The 25,952-nt window shown below is 35.0% G+C and overlaps 1 protein-coding gene across 1 annotated transcript in view; it reads right to left on the minus strand.

Moving 5' to 3' along the window:
• The window catches only part of UTS2B (urotensin 2B), a 29,356-nt gene extending 14,454 nt beyond the window's left edge, over positions 1-14,902 (minus strand). Inside the window, exons 1-5 of the mRNA XM_032172311.2 lie at positions 14,750-14,902; positions 10,689-10,787; positions 9,425-9,462; positions 7,867-7,960; positions 996-1,066 (exon numbers count right to left, since the gene is read on the minus strand). Coding sequence (XP_032028202.1) covers positions 1,041-1,066; positions 7,867-7,960; positions 9,425-9,462; positions 10,689-10,787; positions 14,750-14,852 — 360 coding nt within the window. The 5' untranslated portion in view covers positions 14,853-14,902 and the 3' untranslated portion in view covers positions 996-1,040. The remainder of the gene's footprint in view (positions 1-995; positions 1,067-7,866; positions 7,961-9,424; positions 9,463-10,688; positions 10,788-14,749) is intronic.
• Between the last annotated feature and the right edge of the window lie 11,050 nt (positions 14,903-25,952).

The following is a 25,952-nucleotide window of genomic DNA, read 5'->3' on the forward strand; positions in this document are numbered from 1 at the left end:
GCACTATTCACAATAGCAAAGAGTTGGAACCAACCCAAATGTCCAACAACGATAGACTGGATTAAGAAAATGTGGCACATATACACCATGGAATACTATGCAGCCATAAAAAATGATGAGTTCCTGTCCTTTGTAGGGACATGGATGAAACTGGAAAACATCATTCTCAGTAAACTATCGCAAGGACAAAAAACCAAACACCGCATGTTCTCACTCATAGGTGGGAATTGAACAATGAGAACTCATGGACACAGGAAGGGGAACATCACACTCCGGGGACTGCTGTGGGGTTGGGGGAGGGAGGAGGGACAGTATTAGGAGATATACCTAATGCTAAATGACGAGTTAATGGGTGCAGGAAATTAACACGGCACATGGATACACATATGTAACAAACCTGCACATTGTGCACATGTACCCTAAAACCTAAAGTATAATAATAATAATAATAAAAAAGAAAGTTTTCTTAACATTCTGTCTTTAAGGCATCTAGTACTTTTTCCCCAGAGTTTAATAAATCTGTTTCTGCTTTAGTAATGTATCCATTTGTTGGGGTAGTCTCAATGACCATTGTTCAAATTAATAGAAAAGAGAGGTGGCCAATACAATCATAAAAATGAGAAAGAACAATAATGAATATTTTCCATATAACTTGAGACAATATAATTTAACTTTCCAAGATGCTTTTCAAAATGTGTTAATTAATAGTTCAACAGCATAGTCACAACAGGATAAAACTTTACATAAGCAATGAATTTATGGAAAGCATACAATAGATACAGCATTTTCAACTCCAGCTCTACAAAACCATTTTGATAGTGACATACCATTCAAAAGTGCAACTGATTAGTGATTATTCACAACATAAACCTTAAGCTTATTATAATTGACTTAGTAACAAGAACAAGGTGAAAAAATCCTATGCATAATAAATGCCAGTTTCTTCATGATTGAAACAGCTACAATTTTAAACAGCAGAGTGAGTAGGTATATACCTTTTCCTGATATTCTTATCTTTTTTTGCATCCGAAGAAAAAGCTCTAAACACAGTATTTCCAAAAGCAAGCTAAAGAAGAAAACAAAATACACTTTTTATTAGAAGAATATTTGATAAAACTTGCTCTTGAAACAATAGCTTATGTGTGCCTGAATGCAAGAGTTAAGTTTTTAAAAGGGACAGTCAATATGGTAGCTACTAGCCTCATGTGGATCTTTAAGTTAATTACAATTAAATAAATTAAAAATTCAGCATCTCCATCATACTAGTCACATTTCAAGTGATCAATAGCACTTGTAGTCAGTGACTACCATAATGGACAGTACAAACTAGAGAATGTTCCCATCACAGAAAATTCTATTGGACAACACTGTTATATATGATAATATGTATAATACAGTCTAGAGAATTCAATAGACTGCCTTATGAGATTCATCCCTCTATTTTACACTTGAGGTAACTGAAATACCAAAAAGAAAGTCACATAAGTAAAAAAGCAGTGCTAATGAGAATCTATCTATTGAGTGAAGAGGAAGGAAGACAGTTTAAAGGTCACTTTGCAGACCACAAAATGATATTTAATTAACTTCATTTGTCATCACATTTAGTCCTCCCATTCTGATCATAAAATGATTCTTCAGAGAAATCAAACCAAATATATTAGCATTTCAATCTTCAAATAGATAAATGAATCATTTTAAATCTTCTGTAGGTTGTTACCAATCACTTGACACAGTAGTTGCATCTAGCTAATTATCAGTTTCTCTAATTTCCTTTTATTTAACTAGCTTATAAAACTAAGTCCCTTGGGAGAAGGGTCTTTGATTCATTGTTGATCAGTGGTATTTACAGTGAAAAAGAGTTGAAAAACGTATAATCCCTCATTGAAATGAATGATAAATTTCCATGTGCTTGCCCAGGTTTTCCTCCCCAAATACACCGTAGCCCCTGTGCTTATCACCACATATAAACAGAGTTTTATGATATCACTCAGAGCCTATTTTTCATTTCTTCAAGAGCCACAGTTTCCCTTAGAAGCCACATTCAAACCCTGCGAAAGCAGAAGTCTATTTTCAGACATTGAAGTGAGGCGCTTCACCCACTAATCTCACCACCTTCTTTTTTTTTCAGGTTTTTGTTTTTTTTTTTAAGATGAAGCTTCTCGCTATATTCCGCAGCCTGGACCACAGTGGCTATTCATAGGCATGATCATAGAGTGCTACAGCTTCAAGTGATTCTCTAACCTCAGCCTCCTGAGTAGCTAGGACGACAGGTGCATGCCACCATGCCTGGCCAATCTTCTTTTTATAGTATGCTTTGGAAAGTTATCATCACTGACCTCTCTGTCCTTTCAGATGTCTTTGAATGTCTGAGTCTGGCAGAAGAATATAAGCTTACACTTAGCCAAGACTTACACCACATGAACAGCTCAACTAAATATACAATGGAATATAGTTTGGAGAACTTTTTGGATGTGGTCAAAGGGAACTGTCATGAGTCATATCGGTGGTAGAGCCAATTCCCCAATGTGTATAGCGTGCACCATTTACCATTTACATAAGGTAAAACCCCAACCAGCTTTCTGTTGTCACTTAATGGCTGTCTTGTTAACTCTTGTATTCTCCGTTTTTAGCATGATGCTAGGAGTTGGACAGCTATATTTGTAGCAGATGTCTATCAACGATATATTAACAGATTAAAGAAAGGTACAATATTTCCCAGTAAGCATAAGTTTTTACTGTCTTAAGCTGGATTTCTGGGTCTATTTCATCTTCACATGTTGTTACTCACAGTGGTTAGTCTCTAGTTATGGCAACAGCACTGCACTTCATGTATAATGTGGATTATGTTCAGCTTTGTCACCCAAGGTGGAGTGCAGTGGCACAACCATAGCTCACTGCAAGCTCGAACTCCTGGGCTCAAGGGACCCTCCAGTCTCAATCTCATGAGTACCTGGGACTACTAGCATGGGTCACCAGACCAGGCTAATTTTTTCCATTTTTTGTAGAGACACAGCCTCCCTATATTGGCCAGGCTGGTCTCAAACGATTGGGCACAAGTGATTCTCCTGCCTTGGCCTCCCAAAGTAGTGGGATTGCAGGTGTAAGCCACTGGTACCTGACCTACAAACATGTTGTATTATCTACTTTCTTAAAAATAAACAAAAAGGTGTTTTTTTTTTTTTGATGCTTTCAAATCATTCTAGCTGATGTACTAATTTTTTTTCTATTCCTTAGCACAAAATTATTTAAGAGAATTTTCTATTGTCAGTGGTTCCAGTTCTATAGTCATGTTTTCTTTAACAAAAAGTTCATCAAACAATCCTTGGCAAGGCCATTAATGACCTTTCCTCTGCTGAATTCAACTGGAAGTTCTCAGTCCTCATTTTACTGGATCTATCATAGTGAAATCAGCCCAATAGGCCCATAGACAGTTGTTTTTGGATAATCAGAAATTGACCCTTCTGCTGTTAAAGCTTAAAGCTTGTATTTGTTTTATGTGAGTTTCTTCCTCAGGAAATGACCTTTAGGCCTCTCAAAAAAAGTATCAAAGGGCCAGGTGCAGTGGCTCATGCCTGTAATCCCAGCACTTTGGGAGGACGAGGTGGGCAGACACGAGGTCAGGAGATCGAGACCATTCTGACCAACATGGTGACATCCTGTCTCTACTAAAAATACAAAAATTAGCTGAGGGTGGTGGCTGCATGCCTGTAGTCCCAGCTATTTGGGTGGCTGAGGCAGGAGAATCGCTTGAACACGAAAGGCAGAGGTTGCAGTGAGCAGAGATCGCACCGCTGCACTCCAGCCTGGTGACAGAGCGAGACTCTGTCTCAAAAAAAAAAAAAAAAAGTGTCAAAGAACTGAAACTCACCAGATCACCACATCCAGACAATGAGATATTGGACCCCTCATTCATCATGATTGCTTCCTTTCCTTTCACATAGTTACATTTCTTCCCTGCTATATAAACCCTAGTTTTAGTGAGTTAGAGAGATGGATCTGAGACTGAGCTTCCATCTCCTCAGCTGCAGCACCTGATTAAAGCCTTCTTCCTTGGCAATACTTGTCTCAGTGATCAGCTTTCTGTGCAGTGAGCTGCAGGACCTAGACAGAACACCCGGTATTTTGGTAGCAATAGCTTTGGATAGACTTAAACTCCTTTTTCCTGGAAACAGTTTTTTTTACTTGACTTCTGGGTGTTGCTTTCCTGCCTCCTTCTTTGTACCTACTCCAACTCAGCCTCTTTTGTGGACTCTGCCTCATCTGCTCAGTTTCTTCCCTTGGAATGATCTGGGTCTCAGTTTTTATATATCTTTTCTTTATATTTGGAGCCACTCCCTAGATGCTCTCATCAAAATGCCAAACAATATTTATAATGCTGATAACTGTCAAATGTATATCTCTAATCTCGGCTGATTGGAGATATAAATTCGTATTCACTAACTTCAAATTCATACATCTAATCTTCTACTCAACTTACTCCTGGAAGATTTTATTATATATGGCATAACAAACCCAAGATACCTGGTAGGAATACAACTCTTCAGCTATTTCTAAGACTTCTCTATATTTCCTAGGGATCCCACATCCCCATTAAGTTAAGTTGGGAACATGTGCATAGCTCTGGCAGTTAAAAGCATATTTACCTGTTTCATCTCTTTCCTATCCTACTATAGGTACATTGGAGACCATGTGTTCCACATAGTGTATGCATGCAGTGTAGGAAAAATGATCAACATATGTAAGACTTCATGTAAACTCGATCAAAATTATAGAAAGTTGCATCACTGAGATTTAAAGGCTATTTTGTTAGCTTGCTAAGCATATCCCAATATACAGTTTGATAATGTGAAGTGAGGGTGCTGCTGTAAAACATACCTAAAATCTGACACAGTATCAGCAACTCATTAATGGCAGACAAGGAAACTGATATCATAGGTTTGAAAAAATTAAGAGTTATTTCATTAAATGGCAAAATAAGTCATAAAACTGGCATCTGCAACAGCTTGGGATTCAGACCATGTGCCTAGAGCTCCTAGAAGGAAGGTTGGAAAAGAGTAAATTGGCAAGCAGCATATTTAGTTTGCTGTTGATTGCGATTATCCTTTCCCTGTTCCTCTGCTAATTGTTGGATTTGTATGAGGTGTATAATACTCGTCTTTTCAGTTAATAGGTCTGTGAACGAAGAGTAGCTTGGCTGGGTGTGGTGGCTCATGCCTGTAATCCCAGCATTTTGGGAGGCAGAAGCAGGTGGATCACCTGAGGTCAGGAGTTTCAGAACAGCCTGGCCAATATGGTGAAACCTGTCTCTACTGAAAATACAAAAAATTAGCTGGGCGTGGTGGCGCATGCCTGTTATCCCAGCTACTTGGGAGGCTGAGGCAGGAGAATAGCTCGAACCCGAAAGGCGACGGTTGCGGTGAGCCGAGGTCGCATGCCATTGCACTCCAGCCTAGGCAACAAGAGCAAAACTCCGTCTAAAAAAAAAAAAAAAAAAGGGCAGGGCACAATGCCTCACGCCTGTAATCCCAGCACTTTGAGAGGCCAAGGCAGGTGGATCACCTGAGGTCAGGAGTTTGAGACCAGCCTGGCCAACATGATGAAACCCCCATCTCTACTAAAAATACAAAAAAATTAGCCGGGCTTGGTGGCGCCCGCCTGTAGTCCATCTACTCCGGAGGCTGAGGCAGGAGAATAGCTGGAACCTGGGAGGCGGAGGTTGCAGTGAGCCGAGATCGCACCACTGCACTCCAGCCTGGGCTATAGAGCAAGACTCCGTCTCAAAAAAAAGGAATGGCCACATTCTATCTGATGAAGACTAGTAAATATATCCTGGAAAGCCTGTTATTTGTGCTGCATGCAGTCACTGAAGAGATTTGGGGTTGTCTCTACTGAGAATGAGTTGAGTACAGTCTATGTTCTTAAGAAGAGATAAAGGATAGACTATGATAGAGGCAGTGCTCACCGAGTACTATAGAAACTTTCTTAGGTTTACCAACCTGCCTTGCCATATGGTGGTGGTAGTCCCAATGACTAATCCCGGCCAATGGACTTCAGTAGAAATGATATGTGTCCCTTCTGAACGGAGGCAATTGAAAGCTGGGATGTATCCTTTATCCTCTTCTGTTTTGGCAATGTTGAAGGCAGTTAAGATGTATCAACATTCTGGATGATAGGGCTACAGAATAGAGTGGTGCTGTGCTATGCTACAAGGACTGGACTCAATTCCTGACTTTATTACACCAAGCCTCTGAGATTTAGATTACAACTGTTCACACCTAATAGCCTAAGCTATACTGATTCAGGAAAGGTCCAACAAATCTCATTTCAACCTTTCTCTTGTACTTTCTTCTCTTCCAGTTATCCTTGGCTCAATAAACAGAAACTGTCCTTTGTTCCTAGTTGCTCAAAACAAAATCCTTGGAGTACTTTTTGACACCTGCCTATTTTTTACACTTCATGTGTAATTCTACAGCACATTTTGCTGACTTTTATTTGAAATATATCCAGAATCAGACCAGCCTGACCAACATGATGAAACCCGTCTCTACTAAAGATATAAAAATTAGCCGGGCATGATGGTGCATGCCTGTAATCCCAGCTACTTGGGAGGCTGAGGCAGGATAATTGCTTGAACCCCAGAGACAGAGGTTGCAGTGAGCTGAGATTGTGCCATTGCACTCCAGCCTGGGCAGCGAAACTCCGTCTCAAAGAAAAAAAAAAAAAAAGCCACTAAATTCCCTCCCTCCTACCCTCCACTTCATCTTCTGCCACTTTATCCTTCAGCTTTACTAGCTAAGTCACTTAGCAGTTGGGTTATTTTCAGCATGAAATTTAACCCTTCTGAGATGCAGTTTTCTCATCTATAAAAAAAGTCATATTAATAGCTATCGTATGGGATTCATGTAGAAAATAATTGTAGTAATAATGATCAAAATAATGTTTTAAGTTAAGCTTACATAGTACTTACTACATACTAGGAATTATTTTAAATTAAATTAACTCATGTACTCCTCCCAACAATCCCATGAAGATTATCATCATTAACCGCATTTTTAGGCAAAGAAAATGAGGCAGAGAAAATTAGATAACTCTCCAAGGTTGCGTAGGTAGTCAAAGTTAAAATTTGAACCCAGGCAGTCTAGCTCTAGAGTCTGAATGCTTAATGACGATATTTTGAGACATTAAAATATAAAATGTCTGGTATATGTTTAGGGCTTAACACTGTTCATCTTCTTCCCTCAATAATACTGTTAAAATATGATTTTACAGAAATTAAAGACAAATCTGGTACAGGGGACAAGTAAAAATAAATATGCCTTAGGAAGTCTCTCATCACTACATGAACAAAGAAACAGTAATACATTTTTTTCAAAAATAAAAACAAAGTAAGAAACAATAATTTCCTAGGAAAAATTATCCAAAAGCATAATCCAAAAAAGTAATCTTTCTAAAATTAAATGCTATGAATCGAACCTTGTAACAAATGTTATAGCAATGAAGTTTCCCCTTATGTCAGAATAGATTCTATGAAACTTTAAATTGACTTAAAATGGATTATTTCTATTTGTGGTCTTTGCTGCTTCGGTGTTTAAGCCAAAATAGCAAGGGTAAGCCAGAGTTTATACAATAAGGACCTATTTTATTTAAGCCTGAGAAGTGTGAACTTGCCCCCTGTTGTAAAGACCAGAAAGCTGAAATACATTTATATGGTAACACTTTTATTGGAATATATTTTTTTAATATGAGCCTTTATATTGATCACCACCGTAAGATTAAGAAATGCCAAATGAATCTTCTTCCTCTCAGAAATAACTGCAAAAATAATCTTTTGGAAGTCAATCTTAAAACTTTGAAATAAAACCTTACCTCGTTTGCTAGGATGAGAAGAGAATAGACCATCTACAGCATAGGACGTCTCAGAATCCTTCTCCTCCACTAGCTGTTCTTTTAGCTTTTCCAGCTGATAAAATTGTAAAATGATAATTAATTGGTCTTCTGTAAAGCCATGCTGTTGACCGGGCGCGGTGGCTTATGCCTGTAATCCCAGCACTTTGGGAGGCCAAGGCAGGCAGGTCACGAGGTCAGGCAATCAAGACCATCCTGGCTAACACAGTAAAACTCCACCTCTACTAAAACTACAAAAAATTAGCTGGGCGTGGTAGCAGGCACCTGTAGTCCCAGCTACTCGGGAGGCTAAGGCAGGAGAATGGTGTGAACCCAGGAGGTGGAGGTTGCAGTGAGCCGAGATTGCACCACTGTACTTCTGCCAGGGCAACAGAGCGAGACTCTGTCTCAAAACAAACAAACAAACAAACAAACAAACAAACAACCATGCTGCTCTCTGTTGAAGAAGAGGAAAGATAAAAGAAAGAAAAAAAAAGAGAAAAAATGGACGAAAGAAAGGAAGAGAGAAAAACGAGGAAATAGAAACAAAGGAAGAAAAAAAAGAGAGAAGAAAAACAGGGAGCATGCATTTAGGGGCTGACTAGGAAAGGTACATGACTCAACAAACGATCAGAAAGAAACAGGTTTTGGGCAAAGGAAGTCACCTCTGGATGTTAATGGGGAACATGTGAATACAGCCTGTGTACTTGGACTTCATTTTGTGTCACCTATAATGAGAAGATCTTTTCAAGGAGCTACAAATTATTATGTCAATGCTTGGATTTCCTGAATTTTTCGTCTTTTCTAGCTGGAAGGAAGAAGCATTTTGAGGCCCTAAGGTTTCCATCCAGAATTCAACTTATTTTAATTTTTAATCAGGTTACTAATTGCCTTAGGCCCTGAAGAACTAACTACAAAAGTAGGGTTCAGCCTGGACCACTGTTTATCTCCATGTTGGTGCTACTCAGAAGAGAATGATGAGAATAATTCTCTCTCCCAAAGGGCCAGTTTGCAGAATAATGGAATTGCACGGAGAAAAGGGTATTACTAGGGGTCCCCGTCAAGAAGGCAGCACTTCAGGCTCTTCACACCAGCTGTTTCAAGCCAAACAGCTCGACTTTTACATGTTTCATTTACTGGGAAAACATAACATTTGGGGGAAAAAAGATTCCCATTGTTTAAAAACAATAACTTCAAAAAACATCCAGCTATTTACAGCCTCCCATTCTACAGATGAGGGGATTTCAGTCCAGAGAATTTGTTTGCCCCAGGTTTCACAGTTTGGTAATTGCAAAGCTAAAATTAGAATGCAGATTTCTAGACATTATAAAGAATGATCACTTCAGCCACAGTTTTGTTTTGTTTTGTGTTAGTATAACTTGATTTTTCTTTTTCTACAAAATAGCTTCACCTTTTGTTTAGCAGGAATAAAAGTTTTACATTGTAGTATTAATAATTTATTTTAAAAAACATTGTGTCAAGAAGAAATTTCCTTATAATTGTTATTAAAACTGCTCATTTAAGTATTTCACATTCTCACCTGGTTAAGCTCTTCCAGTTTGTTAGGCAATGCTAGGTCTGCAAGACACATTTGTCACATGAAAAAACGTACATTGCAAGTAATATTTAATTTGCTTCAGTACACACATTTAAGATCTTACGTAGAAAGCATAGGTCTTTTTCATATGATTTGACATCACCCATCCATTCCTAATATAAAACCTCCAGTATATTTTTCAATGCCCATAGTATTGAAATGCAATCTAGTTATGTCATCTGAAATATGTAATTTTCAACAATTAGCAAAGTTTTTCTAAAGTAGACAATAGTTCTAGCATGACCTATTACTTAGAAATAAACTATTTTTGCTGGCATGTGGAAATTCTCATAAAACAACATTAAATGGGGTTGGTGGCGGGGGGGGGAAGCAAGCCATGTATTCTATGTATAATTCAATCAAGAAGAAAATTCTCCAAACTACTAAGCCTAACTTGCTCCCTCCAGGTTTTAAAATTGGGGTATAAATTTTTTGTTTTTATAAATTTCACTTATTTTTCAATAATAATATATTACTTTTAGTTTAAAAACCCTGAATTTTAAAAGTATTTATTAAGTTATTCTTTTAACCAGCATTTTGTTCTATGAATACAGACATTTTTAGACTACTTCAGATGTTGTATGGGAGAGTAGCACAGTATCATACTGTCACATTTTCTCTTAAGCTAGACTTGTTAAATTTCTGACAAAATCTCAGTCATTTCTTGAAGGACAATCTCATGGATATTTGTAAGTCAGATTCTCCTGTTCTTCAAATAAAAATAATCTCAATTGGTGTAGCCTAAACTTTTCATTCATCATCTGTACTCCAACCATTTTCTAAAATTGAAAGAATTTGATTAAAATAATGCTAAATTAACTACAACAAAGCTGCAGTTAATTTGTGAAATTTCTAGAAGAAACCTATAATACTTTTGAAACATTTAATAAAAGAAAATCCTAGTGATACTAGTGGGGAATTGCACAGATGAGAAGAAAATATGAATAAAGGTAACTATTTTTTTTACTATATGTTTACCAATCCCATTAGGACCCTCAAATTGACCAAAATAGGCTTTTAATATTTGTTAATAACTCCATGGATTTAACATAAATATAAAACAAAAAAATCACTTAACTCTTTAGTGTAGCATATAAAAGAGTAATTATTTCATTTAATATAAATTAACGTTTAGAAAAAGCAAGTCTCAAGACAAAATAGATTGTTATTTTTTAATAAATAGAGCTTGACTTTATCCTTAACTCACCAGTGTTGAAAGGTCTTTGGAAATCAAAATTTTTATTCAGTAGAGCCAACAATAGTTCCTCACGATTTGTATATTGTTTATCTGGAAATATTTCATTTCCTGTAATGATCAAAAACCACCATTTTCAATTTGAGTCACCGAAAATATTTCTAATTAAATTGGTCTTACAGGCTACTATCAATTTGTATATTTAACAACAAAAGAAATGTAGAGAGAGTGTATAATCCAAAGGGATGGGTCATTTAAAAAATTATTGAATATATATTGAATGAATACGGACAGTCAAAGACAGACAGACACAGAAAGAGAGAGAATATATGCATTTACCTGGAGGTTGCACCCTAAAGTTTTGCCTGTGATTACTTCTGAGTAGAAGAATTGGAGGTGAATTTTACTTTCTTCTTTTTAATCTGTGTTTCTGGAATTTTCTACTATTTTATTTAACATAAGTATAAACTAAAAGTAGTTTTCAAAATAAAAATATAACATTCTATTTTGTGATTTTATTTGATTATATACACATTTATATCCACATTTATATATATAAGCCAGTTTGTGTTCTGGGAATTTCCTTCGAAGCATCCAAGGAAGATTGTGGCAGAGCTAGGATGGTGTCCACCTCTTCCGTATTAACATCTTTCCATCTTTGTCAATTTACCTCACAGCCATTCATTCCTCAGGTCCCTAAATGTCTCAGTACTGTAATTATCTTCATTCCGGAGTAGAAATTGAGACAAGAGACTTCTAGCAAGCTATAAAACATGAAGATTCAACAAAATATCCATTAACAAATAATTCAATTGAAATAATAATTAGTATATTACAATGAACTTTAGTGAGATGGTCTGAAAAATCAAACCTTTATCACATAATTTCTGTAAGATCATCTTTTCTTCTCCCTGTCTCTTTGTATTAACTGTTAGAATGTGAGTAGAAGCAATATTAATGAGATTTAAGTTTAGGAGTGAGTACTATGGTTTCAGCTAGAGAAATGGCTTATAAGTTGACTCATCTATTTCTTAAAATTACCTGTCTTTCCTGTCTCTACAAAACGTTAGTTGATAAATTTAAACAATTAAATGGCTAATTAAAAGAAGAAAATGAATAATTTGGGGCAGGTGACAGGATCACAGTTTTCTACATTAACCAAAGACACTAAATTGTTGCTCAATTCTTCAATTTTCTTTGCTTCATAAACATAAAAAATATTGGTAAAATTTTCTTTTGAGTATTTAAAATACCAACAGAATATCAAATTTTGTTCAGCATCAATTATACAAAGACTCTCAGAGATAGTTTAGTTTAAAAGAAAAACATTATTATGAAATAATGTAATTTTTATTTTAATCATTCATTAAAAATTTTAAATTGTAATCTTTAAAATGTTTTCATTGAAAAAAAGAAGGAATATTTCAGGGCCAGATAATAATTACTTGTTTCAGAAAGACAACTATGGTAAGAGAAACAGATTCATTACCTTCAATTTAGAAAATGTATATGACTAAGAGCAATGTAACTAGAAGAGTATGGATCTAAAGCTTTTTTTCCCTTAATTCACAATCCATTCCTCTGCAGAGTTGAGTGAAACATTTTTCAAAAAACAAAACTGATAGATTTGCCTTTCTTTATTAGTTTTGCTTCCAATAATTATACCTCCATAACTCTTTGTCCTCAGAAATTCCTTATCACGATCTCTTAAGGAAAAAACCTCTTTTATGGGAGTCTCTGAAGCAAAACTTTTCTCAAGGAATTTTAAAAAGTTGATTTCTAAAGTTAAGTAAGACATTGGCTAAAGAAAAAGCAATAGGAAGAGTCTTGTTTCTTGTTTTCATACTTAGTTTTAAAACAGATATAGCTTTAAAAGAAAAAAACATATTTTTAATGTTTCTATCTTTGAACAGAGTTAATATTAATAAAGGAAATATTTGAATATAAAATATCTGAGTGTAGACACACATTTGACACAAAAGATGGCAAAGCTGCTCCAATATGAGAGAGTGTTTTTGCAAATATTACACAGAAAATGTTCATTCATTACTACTAGAGATACTGAATCTTAAGAAATTTAGTTGTCTCTTTGCTTTCCATTTACATGGGAAGGTTTTTACTGCGTAGAGACAAGAAATTTTACCAGAAAGAAATCTGGAAACTCCCAAAACGATTATATTCCCAAAAATAAATTTGCCACAATCTTCTTGGTCATGATACTCTTTCTTCCTCCTTTGTGTTAGGCAGTTTGCCCAATTTCAGGCTCATTCCCTCAGGCACACTTTTATATGGTCCCTACCAGATGTAAGCTGGGAGGATTGTGCCATTTGTCTTGCAGAGTTCTAACACACAGAAAAAAGCTGATAACCCCAACTTTGTAGTCTGTGTCAGCAGATAAATGCTTATTTTAAAATTAAAGACTGAAAGAAGTCAAATAGTGGATATAAAAAATGTATACATGGAGAAGAGCTCACTCTAACCTCGGACTATTTAGATAGAAAATAACCTTACTAATAATTTAATCTTCCTTATTTACATATAATAAAACTGAGATCAGAGGTCTCTGAAAGAAACAGTTCCACTGTGCTGTCAGTGATATATGCATATCACTGTGTGGCATTCTGAGGTCAGAGGTGTTATTTAACTGTAATCTAGCAAATGCTTTAGAGGCAGATTTTTCTCTAGTTCATATACACATGAAATTAGAAGTTCCAGTTACCTAATCCTAATTTTGCGAAGTCTTCAGCAAATAATCACATTTTTCCTCTCATATTTACATTATGTTAGAAACATTGGAAATCTCAATATTTCATAGAAAGAGCAATGCAGACCTACCAAATGCAATGATTGTGGCTGGCCAAAGATAAAATGTGAGTGTCATGGATAAAATCCAGAATCTTTCATTCCCAGGCTTGTATTTAGGTCTCTGAGACTACTTGTTTTTCAATGGGAAAAATCCTCATAAATAAATAATAAGGGATTATGCAATTTTATTTCCTCCGCCAACAGAACTACTCTACTTTTTATTGATTGAGGTAACCAGGTCTAGTAAAATGGAATTAGAATCAGAAATTGGAAACTCGATCCCTTTTCTCAATCTAATGTGATGTAAACAAAATTTATTACATTCTGTCTTGGTTCCCCTTAAGTAAGCTGAGAGGAAAAGCTTATCTCCCTTTTCCTGACAAGGAAGTCAGAGGAGAGAAACAGCAAGAATTTCAGGCTGGAAAAGGTATTAGAGAACATTACTTTACGTCACTATTTTGGAAACATAAAGAAATGTATTAAAGTTTCAATGAGGCTAAGTTGCCTGATAAATCACTAAATCTCGCTCTACAGATTCTCAGTTTAAGAGCTACTTTTTTCTGTAGAAGCACCAAAAATTTTAAATAAAAATTATGTAAATTATAATATTATAAGAGCAGAAACTTATTTTCACTAATTTTATCATGGTGTATATCTTCTAGCTGTCATAGATGGAATTATTTCATTTAACATAAGTATCCTAAGTACGTTGGAAATGTGATAAACAATGTGTAATGTAGGTGTTAGCACTGCCCTCCTGAAACTGCTATGATTTCCCCCAATGCTTTATTTTCCTCAAATCTCTGCAAATACAAGTTCTATCTTGATGTATTTTTCATTGTTGTACTCTATTTTCATAAAGAACTTACTAATAGTCTTATAAGATGAAAATCTCCTTTTCCTTTCCCCAAGATAGAGTTTTGAAATATGAAGGATGCATTACTATTTATACATTCCCAATCTTTGGTCATGGACTACAAATGAGAAACAATGCCCCAATATTTAAAAAAAAAAAATAAAGTACAGTTGAAGTGAATTTAGTGCAATATTGGGTAAAATTAATTTGGGTAAAATTAATCTACTTGAAAAGAACAGCATTGAAGATGACATTTAATTCTGACCAGCAACTACTTAAGGAGATTTGGCTATTAACTAATATTTATTCCTTAAAACATTATTTCAACAATGGCAGAAAAATCAAATTTGTTCAAATAGAAATAGAAGAATTACTTACCCACCTGTAGGATTTTAAATTGATATGCACGTACCTTCGGTAACATATGGTCGTCCATGCACAGATTGTAAAAAAATCAACACGGATAACAAAGTTAGGAGTCCAAAGCAAAGAGTGCTTGAGAGGATCTTGTTCATGTTAAAAAAAATCTTCTGGACTAGCAAAGAAACAGACTTTCCAGGTCAAGATGGATGTTTCTGTAGCTTTGAAATTCAGTAGAGCTTAGTTGCAAAAGGCAAGTGTGCCTCAGTTACAAATGATCTAGACGAAGGAAAAAGAAAGAAAAGAAACCTATAAAATGCAATGCACCCTGTCAACATGATTCACTACTTGGAGAAGTGACAGATTGTTAGAGTCAATGACAGGAAGAACCCAATCAATACATCTCATACCTGCCCATTTCACTAAAAGCAGGCATTCCTATGCATGTCCACGCATTCAAATAGATGCACAAGCACGAAGCAAAATCTTGAAATAAAAAACTGTTGGATTTTCATAATTTATGGTTTAATTTCCTGATTCCAGGATTAATTAACCTCAAATCTTATTAATACTAAAGCTGAGAGCATAGAGGGCAGGTGAAAATGGGAACAATGTCTTTCATTTGACTACTTTTGAGCTAGGTGGTAGTCTTCCTGATAGTGATGTTATTTGCAACTATCACTTTGTTCTTAACCAACTGAATAAACTAGAGAAAAGCTCAAATTTGAAATGAATCATAATGGGATCACATTACTGTCTCACTATATTAGAAAAGGATGGCTTCATTTTGCTGCAAGCAGCACTTTTAAAAATTAAGGCTGAATTTAATTAATTCAAAGCTGGCAAATGTCCCATCAGTTACTCTCTTTAATACTTGCTTTAATTGCGCTGGTTTTCTTTTTAAGTCAAAGCCTTTCGGTATATCTCCAATTTCAATTTTATGGCTCCAGGGATGCTATAGTATAATGACCTCTGGTCTTGGCATTTGCTTGTCCCAAAAGACTTTGGATGTATCCACTCTAAAATTGACCCCGTTCCAGTGCATACACTGCAGCACATGATGGTATTAACTAAGGAGAATGACTGATCTTTTTACTAACCCGTTGCTTTAATAAAGTTCCTGAATAAAATCTAAATTACTTAGTTTGATATTTAGGCTTGTTTTTCCTTTACAGTTTCATTTTTCACTATATATTTTTGTATACCAGCCACATTAGACTACTAATTCATGAATATATCCTGCACTTTCTGCACTTCAGAGAGTTGCTGACATGGTTGCCTAGAATCCTTTATTCTACAACCTGCCGTTTTACCTACTGATTCCTGAAGCTGCTGATCAAATGCCACCAGAACTGTTTAGCCTTTTGGATCTTTTTTCTACTTTGAGCCATAACTTTATTTTTCTCCTTTGGACTTTCACAATATTTTGTTTGTATATCTACTATAGTTCAAAATTCATTTCTCCTTTCATCAGTTATGTATTTGTGTGTCTGCCTCCACTGCAGTCATAGTCATTTCTGTCCCTATGTGCAAGTACCATGGTGGTTTGCGGGAAAAACGAGTGAAAACATGTTTGACGTGTGACTAAATAATAACCCAAATTTCTAGTAATTGAAAGGCAAAAATATAACCCCCTTAAACTTTACATCCAGTTATAAAGCTATATGAGCTGAAAGAATAATTGCAACTCTTTGTGTCTTACTTTCTTAAGTTTAAGAATTCAACCATGAACAATGATGAACCTAGATCCTAAAAGCTTATTCTTCCATAGCATTTCAAAACCTGTCATTCAAATATACCTCGATGATATCTGTCCTTATTTATTTAATGTTATTTAAATTAGCTTTCTAAGCTCTGTTTTTAAAACATTGTACCAAGATGGAAAATAGGAAGTTAACGTCATGTGATGTAGAGAGAATATATAAATATGATGAAAGATTGTATAATTACAAGTCATATACTTAAAAATGAGACATAAAATAATAAATCTAATCAATAATTCAAAATAAAAACCTGAAAATAGGTTTCTAATGAAATTTGAAATTTAGATATGCACTGTATTAAAGACATATTCAGCTTTTATTGCCTTAATTTTAAAAATTAAGTATAAATAAGATTATTCTATTATTTAAAAAGTGTTGATGTAAACTGCAAGAGAAACTCCAATTCTCATGGGTAAGAAGTTTTCCTGAAAGTAGCAAAATAATTTAACTGTCTTTTGGTAAGGTTGAATACTGATTATTCATTTCTTTTCTTTTCTTTTTTTAAGATGGAGTCTTTCTCTGTCACCCAGGCTGGAGTACAGTGGCATGATCGTGGTTCACTGCAACCTCCACCTCCCAGATTCAATCGATTCCCCTGCCTCAGTCTCCTGAGTAGCTGGGATTACAGGCTAGCACCACCATGTCTGGCTAATTTTTGTGTTTTTAGTAGAGACGGGGTTTCACCATGTTGGTCAGGCTAGTGTTGAACTCCTGACCTTGTGATCCACCTGCCCTCAGACTCCCAAAGAGCTGGGATTACAGGTGTGAGCCACTGCACCTGGCCCCAAAATGAATAATCAGGGCTGGGCGCAGTGGCTCACGCCTGTAATCCCAGCTCTTTGGGAAGCTGAGGTGGGCAGATCACGAGGCCAGGAGTTCATATATATAATTTTGTTTCACATCTTTTTTCCACAAAGTTTTGTTTTAAGAAATCTGATATAATTTCCAAAATATTTTTTTCTGCCATATTTTAGGTAATATTGACAAAGTGATGAAAAATAAGTCCCTAGCTGTCCTTCCAAAATGAAGGAGATATAAAGACTTTCCCAGAGAAGCAAAAGCTGAAGGAATTCATCACCACCACACCAGTCTTACAAGAAATGCTAAAGGGAGCTCTTCGTGCTGAAAGAACTGAGTGCTAATTAGTAACTTGAAAGTATGAATATACACCATGGAATACTATGCAGCCATAAAAAATGATGAGTTCATGTCCTTTGTAGGGACATGGATGAAACTGGAAAACATCATTCTCAGTAAGCTATTGCAAGGACAAAAAACCAAGCACCTCATGTTCTCACTCATAGGTGGGAATTGAACAATGAGAACTCATGGACACAGGAAGGGGAACATCACACTCCGCAGACTGTTGTGGGGTGGAGGGAGGGGGGAGGGACAGCATTAGGAGATATACCTAATGCTAAAAGACGAGTTAATGGGTGCAGCAAACCAACATGGCACATGGATACATATGTAACAAACCTGCACATTGTGCACATGTACCCTAAAACCTAAAGTATAATAATAAAATAAATAAAATAAAATAAAATAAAATAAAATAAAATAAAATAAAGACGTACAAAATTAAAAAAAAAAACCTCACTGGTAGAAGTAAGTACACAGTCAACTTCAGATGCTCTAATATTGTAATGGTGATATGTAAGTCACTAATATCTTTAGTACAGAAGTTAAAAGACAACACTTAAAAATAGTGCTTTAGATTTATAAGCTACAATAATTTGCTAAGGAATACACAATATAAAATTGTGTAACTTGTGACATCAAAAACATAAAATATGAGGAGGTTAAGTAAAAGTGTAGAGTTATTTTACGTGATCAATGTTAAGTTGCTATCAGCTTAGGATAGTATGTTATAATAAGATACTTTATTTTAGCTTCACAGTAAGCACAAAGCAAAAACCTATGGTAGATACCAAAAGGCAGAAAAATATGGAATCAAAGCATACCACTAGAGATAAATTTTAATCACAAAGGAAGACAGCAAGAGAAGAAGAAGCAAAGAAAGGATATACAAAACAACCAAAAAACAATTAACAAAATGGCACTAGTAATTTTTTTACCTATAATTACCTTGAATATAAATGCATTAAATTCTCCAATCAAAAGACATAGATGAACAAAGACAATACCCAACTATATGCTGTCTACAAGAGACTCATTTCACTTTTAAAAATATACATAAGTTGAAAGTGGGCCCGGCTTGGTGGCTTACGCCTGTAATCTCAGGACTTTGGGAGGCCGAGGTGGGTGGATCACGAGGACAGGAGATCGAGACCATCCTGGCCAATATGGTGAAACCCTGTCTCTACCAAAAAACAAAAATTAGCTGGGCATGGTGGTGTGTGCCTATAGTCCCAGCTACTCGGGAGGCTGAGGCAGGGGAATCAATTGAACCCGGGAGGCGGAGGTTGCAGTGAGCCGAGATCATGCCACTGCACTCCAGCCTGATGACAGAGTGAGACTCCATCTAAAAAATGAAAAAGAAAAAAGAAAAAAGAAAAAAGAAAGTGGAAGGATGGAAAAAGATATTCCATGCAAATGAATAACAAAATAAATGGGATAGTTAAGCTTATATCAGATAAAATCGACTTTAAGACAAAAACTGTAAAATGAGACAAAGAAGGTCACTATGTAATGATAAAGGGGTCAATTCATCAAAAGGATATAATAATTTTAAATACGTCTGTACCAAATATTAGAGCAGCTAATTATGTAAAGCAAATATTAATAAGTCTGAAGAGAGAGATCAGCTATAATACAATAATAGTAGGTGATTTCAATACCCCATTTTCAACAATGAACAGATCGTACAGACAGAAAATCAATAGGGAAGCATGAGACTTAAATGAAACTTTAAACCACATGAATCTAACAAACATATGTAGGACATTTCATCCAACACCAGAATACGCATTCTTCTCAGGTGCATAACAAGTATTCTCCAGGATACGTCATGTATTAGACCACAATTAACAAATTTAAGAAGAATGAAGTCATATCTTATATCTTCAACTGCAATGGTATGACACTAGAAATCAATAATAAGGAATTTCAGAAAATTCACAAATACATGGAAATTAAACAATATGTTTTCTAAACAGCTAATAAACCAAAGTAGAAATTAAAAGGGAAATATAAGAATATCTGGAGACAAATGAAAATGGACACATGATGTACCAAAATGTATGGGATACAGCAAAAGTAGTTATAAGGGGAAAGTCTGTACCAATAAATGCCTATATTAAAAAAAAGAAAAGATCCCAAATAAACACCTGTTACATCTCAAGAAACCAGGAAAACAAATGCAGACTAAGCCCAAAGTTAGTGAGAGGAAGGAAATAATAAAGATCAGAGCAGAAATAAATGAAATAGAGACTAGAAGAACAATAGAAAAGAGCAAAGTAAATAGGACTTGTTTTTTGAAAAGATAAGAAAAATCCACAAAACGTTAGCTTGACTAAGATAAAAAGTGAAAAGACAAATAAAATCAGGAAGAATGTAATAGAAAAAATAATTGATACCACAGAAATACAATTGATCATGAGACCACTACAAGCAACTATATGTCAACAAATTGAATAACTTCAAAAAAATGGATAAATTCTTAAATTCAAACAACCTACCAAGACTGAATCATGAGGAAATAGAAAATCTGCATAGACCAATAATGAGTAAAGAGATTGGATTGGTAATAAAAAGTCTCCCATCAAAGAAAAGCCCAGAAAAAATCTGATAGCTTAATTGCTGAATTCAATCAAACATTGAAATAACAATAAAAATCATTGTCACACTCTTCCAAAAAATTTAAGAAGAAATAATACTTCCAAACTTATGAGGCCAGGATTACTCTGATACCAAAGCCAGATAAAGACATTACAAGAAAAGAAAGCTACAAGCCAATATCCCTAACAAACATTGACACAAAAATCCTCAGCAAAATACTAACAAACCAAGATCAACAACACGTTAAAATGATCATTCACTATGATCAAGTGTGATTTATCCTAAGGATACAAGGATGTTTTACATACACAAATGAATAAATGTGATCCACCGAATTAATCGAAAGAAGAACAAAATTATATGATAATTTCAATAGATGCGGAAAAAACATGATAAAATGCATATGATAAAAACTCTCAACATATTAAGTATGGAATGAATGTACCTTGGCACAATAAAGCCCATATATGAAAAACCCATAGCTAACATTACATTCAAAGGTAAAAAGTTGAAACCTTTCCTTCTAGGATCAGAAACAAAATAAGTATGCCCACTCTCACCATTACTACTCAACATTGTACTCGAAGTCCTAGCCAAAACAATCAGAAAAAAAGGAAGAAAGAAAAGGTATCCAGAGCAATTAGAAAAAAAGAAAGAAATGAAAGGCATCCACATAGGAAAGGAAGAAGTTAAATTGTCCCTGTTGCAGATGGCTTAATCATGTATATAGAAAACCCTAAAGATTCCACCCAGTAATTTAGAAATACTATATGAGTTCATTAAAGTTGCAGGATACAAAATCTACATTCAAAAATCACTGGCCTCTGTATATACTGACAATGACCTACCCAAAAATGAAATCAAGAATGTCATTTGCAATGGATATCCCCTCAAAAAATTATTAGGAATACATTTATCAAATAAGGTAAAAGACCTGTATACTGACAACAACAAAACATTGATGAAAGATACAAACAAATGGAAAGATAGCCTGCTTTCATGAATTAGAATAATTAATATGGTTAAAATGTACATACTACCAAAAGTGATGTATAGCTTCACCGCAATCTCTTTTAAAATTCCAGTAACATTTTGTACAGAAATAGAAATAAAAGCAATCCTAAAATTTGTATGGAACTACAGAAGATCCCAAATAGCCAAAGCAATTTTGAGCAGAAAAATGCTGGAGGCATCACATATACTACATTACTACAATATACTACAATACTATCATTATCAAAAGAGCATGCCACTGGCATAAAAACAGATAAATAGACAAATGGAATAGTATAGAAATCCCAGAAATAAATCCCATTTGAGATCAACTGATTTTCAACAAAGATGCCAAGAACACACCACAGGGAAAGGAGAGTCTTTTCAATAAGTGGTGTCAAAAAAACTGAATATTCACATTCAGAAGAATAGAAGTAGACCCTTATTCCAAACTATATGCAAAAATCAACTCAAAGTAGATTAAAGACTTAAGGCCTGATACTGTAAAGCTACTGTAAAAAAAAAAAACTACTTTTTTCTATTTCTGTACAAAATTTTATTGGAATTTTTAAGAGAGATTGCATTGAAGCTGTATATCACTATTTACTACCGTATCCCACACTAATGCAAAAATCAACTCAAAGTAGATTAAAGACTTAAGACTGGATTCTATAAAACTCCTGTAAAAAAACATAGCTGAAAAGCTTCATGACATTGATTTGAGCAATGATTTTTTGAGATACGATTCCAAAGCACCAGCAACGAAAGCAAAAACAGACAAATGAGATTACATCAAACTAAACAGTTTTTGCACAGAAGTCAGTATCCAAAATATCTAAGAAACTCAAACAAATCAATATCAAGAAAACAGCCCAGCTTTAAAATAAGCAAAAGACCTTATGGAGGGTCCTCAAAAAATTAAAAATAGAACTACCAGATGATCCAGCATTCCCACTACTGTTTATATATCTAAAAGAAATCAGCCAGGCGCAGTGGCTCACGCCTGTAATCCCAGCACTTTGGGAGGCCGAGGTGGGTGGATCACAAAGTCAGGAGATCTAGACCATCCTGGCTAACACGGTGAAACCCCATGTCTACTAAAAATATAAAAAATTAGCCAGGCATGGTGGCGGGCGCCTCTAGTCCCAGCTACTCAGGAGGCTGAGGCAGGAGAATGGCGTAAACCCGGCAGACAGAGCTTGCAGTGAGCGGAGATTGCGCCACTGCACTCCAGCCTGGGCAACAGAGCAAGACTCCATCTCAATAAATAAATAAATAAATAAATAAATAAATAAATAAATAACAAATGAAATTAATATGTTCAGTGCTCTAACATATTCATCGCGGCATTATTCCCAATGGCCGTGATATTCAATCAAGCTATGCCTATGATGGAATGAAAATATAAAGAAAATGTGGTATATATGCACAATTGAAATGTCCAGTCATTTAAAAGAAGAAAATTCTCTCATTTGTGATAAAATAGATAAACTTGAAGGATATTATGTTCAATAAAATAGGACAGACACAGAAAGACAAATATTTTTATTTGTCATAATTTTACTTTTATGTGGAATCTAAGAAAATGTGAACTATTAGAAGCAGAGAGGAGAACGGTAGTTACCAGGAGCTTGGGTTGTGGGGAAGGGAGTATGTGAAAGAGATGTTTAAAAGATACAAAGTATCAGTTAGATAGCAGAAGTTAAGTTTCAGAAATCTGTACAGCCTAGTGACTATCATTAATAACAATGTATTTTAATGTTGAAAATCACTAAAGAAGTTAATTTTAAGTGTTCTCACCACACACAAATGTTGTATGTGAGGGAATCATATGCTAATTTCCTCAATTTAGTCATAACATAATGTATACATATTTCAATACATCATGTTGTACACAATAGATGTATAGAATTTTGTCAAATTTTTAATGAATTGATTTTTAGAAAGAGAAATAGACAAAGAAGTCCCTTTTTCATGACCATTTCCATCCACTTTGGGGGAAAGTCTGCAAAGATCTTTGATTAAATCTTTTATCTCTCTCTCTCCTTAATAAAATACTAAATTCTTGTCATGAGTGCATAACCAAATCATTCAAATAAAAGCAGATGTTTACTATTGATTGTACTGGATGGATAAATGAAGTTAGAATATTTGTTTGAGGAGTTCTTGTTTTACACATTTATAGTATATAGCAATATTATCGTTGCCATTTATTGAGCAGTCATCACATGCCAGGCCCTGTACTAAGCACCTCACAAATGGTACCTCATTTAATTTCCATAGCAATCCCTCAACAATTGTACAACAATTATAATTTTTTCACCTTTTACAGTAAAAGACTACAGTTTTGGAACCAAAAGTGAAACCCAGATCTACCCAGCGCAGAGCTACATGCTTAACCCACATGATCTCTTGCCCATATATCACAATTGGGGAAATACAGAGATGGAAAACGATTGGTCCAATAACAGAGACCCCCATTTTAAAGAAAACAGAAATATTTTAACTTTGTATTTTCAATAGCAATACTTTAATAACTTAGTGTATATATCAATTACAGGATATAAATGGCATTTCCATTTTGTCAATGAAGGCATCGTCAAGTTATAATTTACAGGGAACAGATAGCTTTAAGATTCACTTGCATCTGACTATTTCTCATGATGAGTGACAAGAAAAGCACAGATAAGTGTTTGCGTGCTGACTCAAACTGATTTGAATAATTACTTTCAGACTCCAGTAAGCTCTTGGCCTTATTACTTTTTTTGTAGTAAGAAAATTGAACAATTTATTTTTACTTCTCTCTGACTATTAATTCTTGGTAGAATTCCTTACATGTAGTTAAATGAAAAAAAAAGCGAAAGGAAGGAAGCAAAAGCAGAGTTTCTGACATCCTAGCAAGACGGTGCTTGGAGTTTTGTTTTGTTTTGTTTTGTTTTTTCATTTAAAAGAGTTAACAATGGCCTGAATTTGTTGAAATAAAGTAGAAACATATGTTCAAATACTTGGCCCTTTTTAAAAATTGAGTATTTTTGTTAAGTTTTAAGAGTTCATTGTGTTCTGGATTCTAGTTCCTTATCAGATATATAATTTGAAAACATTTTTTCACAATCTGAGGGTAGTTTCACTTTCTTGATCATGTCTTTTGAAGAACAAAGGGTTTTATTTGAAAAAAGTCCAATATATCTATTTTTTCTTGTGTTTCTTGTTTTTGAGTACTATATCTGAGAAACTATTATCTACTTCAAAGTCACAAAGATTTATGCCTATATTATTATCTAAGAGTTCTATAGTGAAACTCTAAAATTTAGATCTTTAATCTACTTTTTTTTTTTTTGAGACAGAGTCTCGCTCTGTCACCCAGCTCTGCTCACTGCAAGCTCTGCCTCCTGGGTTCATGCCATTCTCCTGCCTCAGCCTCCTGAGTAGCTGGGACTACAGGCACCCACCGCCACACCCAGCCAATGTTTTGTATTTTTAGTAGAGACGAGGTTTCACCAAGTTCACCAGGATGGCCTCCATCTCCTGACCTCGTGATCCGCCCACCTCGGCCTCTCAAAGTGCTGGGATTACAGGCATGAGCCACGGCGCCCGGCCTGATCTACTTTGAGTAAAGTTTTATATATGGTGTGCGGTTGGGTTTCACCTTTATTTATTTATTTATTTTCGCATGTGGGTATCTAGTTGTCTCACCACATTTGTTTAGAAGATAATTCTTTCCCCCATGAATGGTCTTGGTATCTTGTCATAGACCCATGGTTTTATTTCTGAACTATAAATTTTATTCCATCGACCAATTTGTCCATTCTTATACAAGTAAAATATTGTTTATTAATGTAGTTTTGTAGTAAGCCTTGAAATTGGAAAGTGCGAGACTTCTAATGGTCTCTTGTGAAAAGCTGTTTTGATTTCTCTGTATCATGTCCATAGACATTGTAGGATCAGCTTGTCAATTTCTGGAAAAAGAAAAAAAAAGAGGTTGCAGGAGGGAAGCTAAGATTTTGGTAGAGGTTGCACTAAATTTGTGAATTAATCTGGAGAATTTTTCCATCTTAAAAATGTTATGCCTGGATCTGTGAACACAGAGTATCTTTATAATTAATTAGGTCTTTAATTTCTTTCAATGTTGTTTTGTAATTTTCAGTGAACAAGTCGTATGCTTCTTTGGTTCAATTTACTCCTAAATATTTTACCTTTTTGATGCTGTTTCAAGTGGACTTTCTTAATTTTATTTTTTGCATTGTTCTTTGCTAGGACATGAAAGTATAATTGATTTTTGCATATTGATCTTATATTTTGCAATCTTGCTGAACCCTTTTATTAGCTCTAATATGTTTATTTGTTCATGGATTCCTTAGGATTTTGTACATAGAAGATCATGTCAACAAATAGAGACCGTTTTACTCTTTCCTCTTCAATTTGGGTATCTTTTATTTCTTTTTCCTACCTAATTGTCCTGGCTAGAACCTCCAGTACAATGTTGAATAAAAGTGGTGAAAGTGGACCTCTTTGTCTTTTTCTTGAGCTTAGAGGGTAAAGCTTTCAACTTTTACTGTTAAGGATAATGTTAATTCTGGATTTTTTTGTAGCTGCCCTTTACCAGATTGAGGAAGTTCCCTTCAGTTTCTAGTTTGTTGAGTGTTTTCATTATGAAATGGTATTATATTTTGTCAAATGCCTTTTCCCCTCTATTGAGATGACTATAGAATAAATTCTCCCAGGAGGCAGAAGGTGTGGTAAGCAGAGATAGCGCACGGC

This window comes from Hylobates moloch, unplaced genomic scaffold, assembly GCF_009828535.3.
Source record: "Hylobates moloch isolate HMO894 unplaced genomic scaffold, HMol_V3 SCAFFOLD_13, whole genome shotgun sequence".
Lineage (NCBI taxonomy): Eukaryota > Metazoa > Chordata > Mammalia > Primates > Hylobatidae > Hylobates > Hylobates moloch.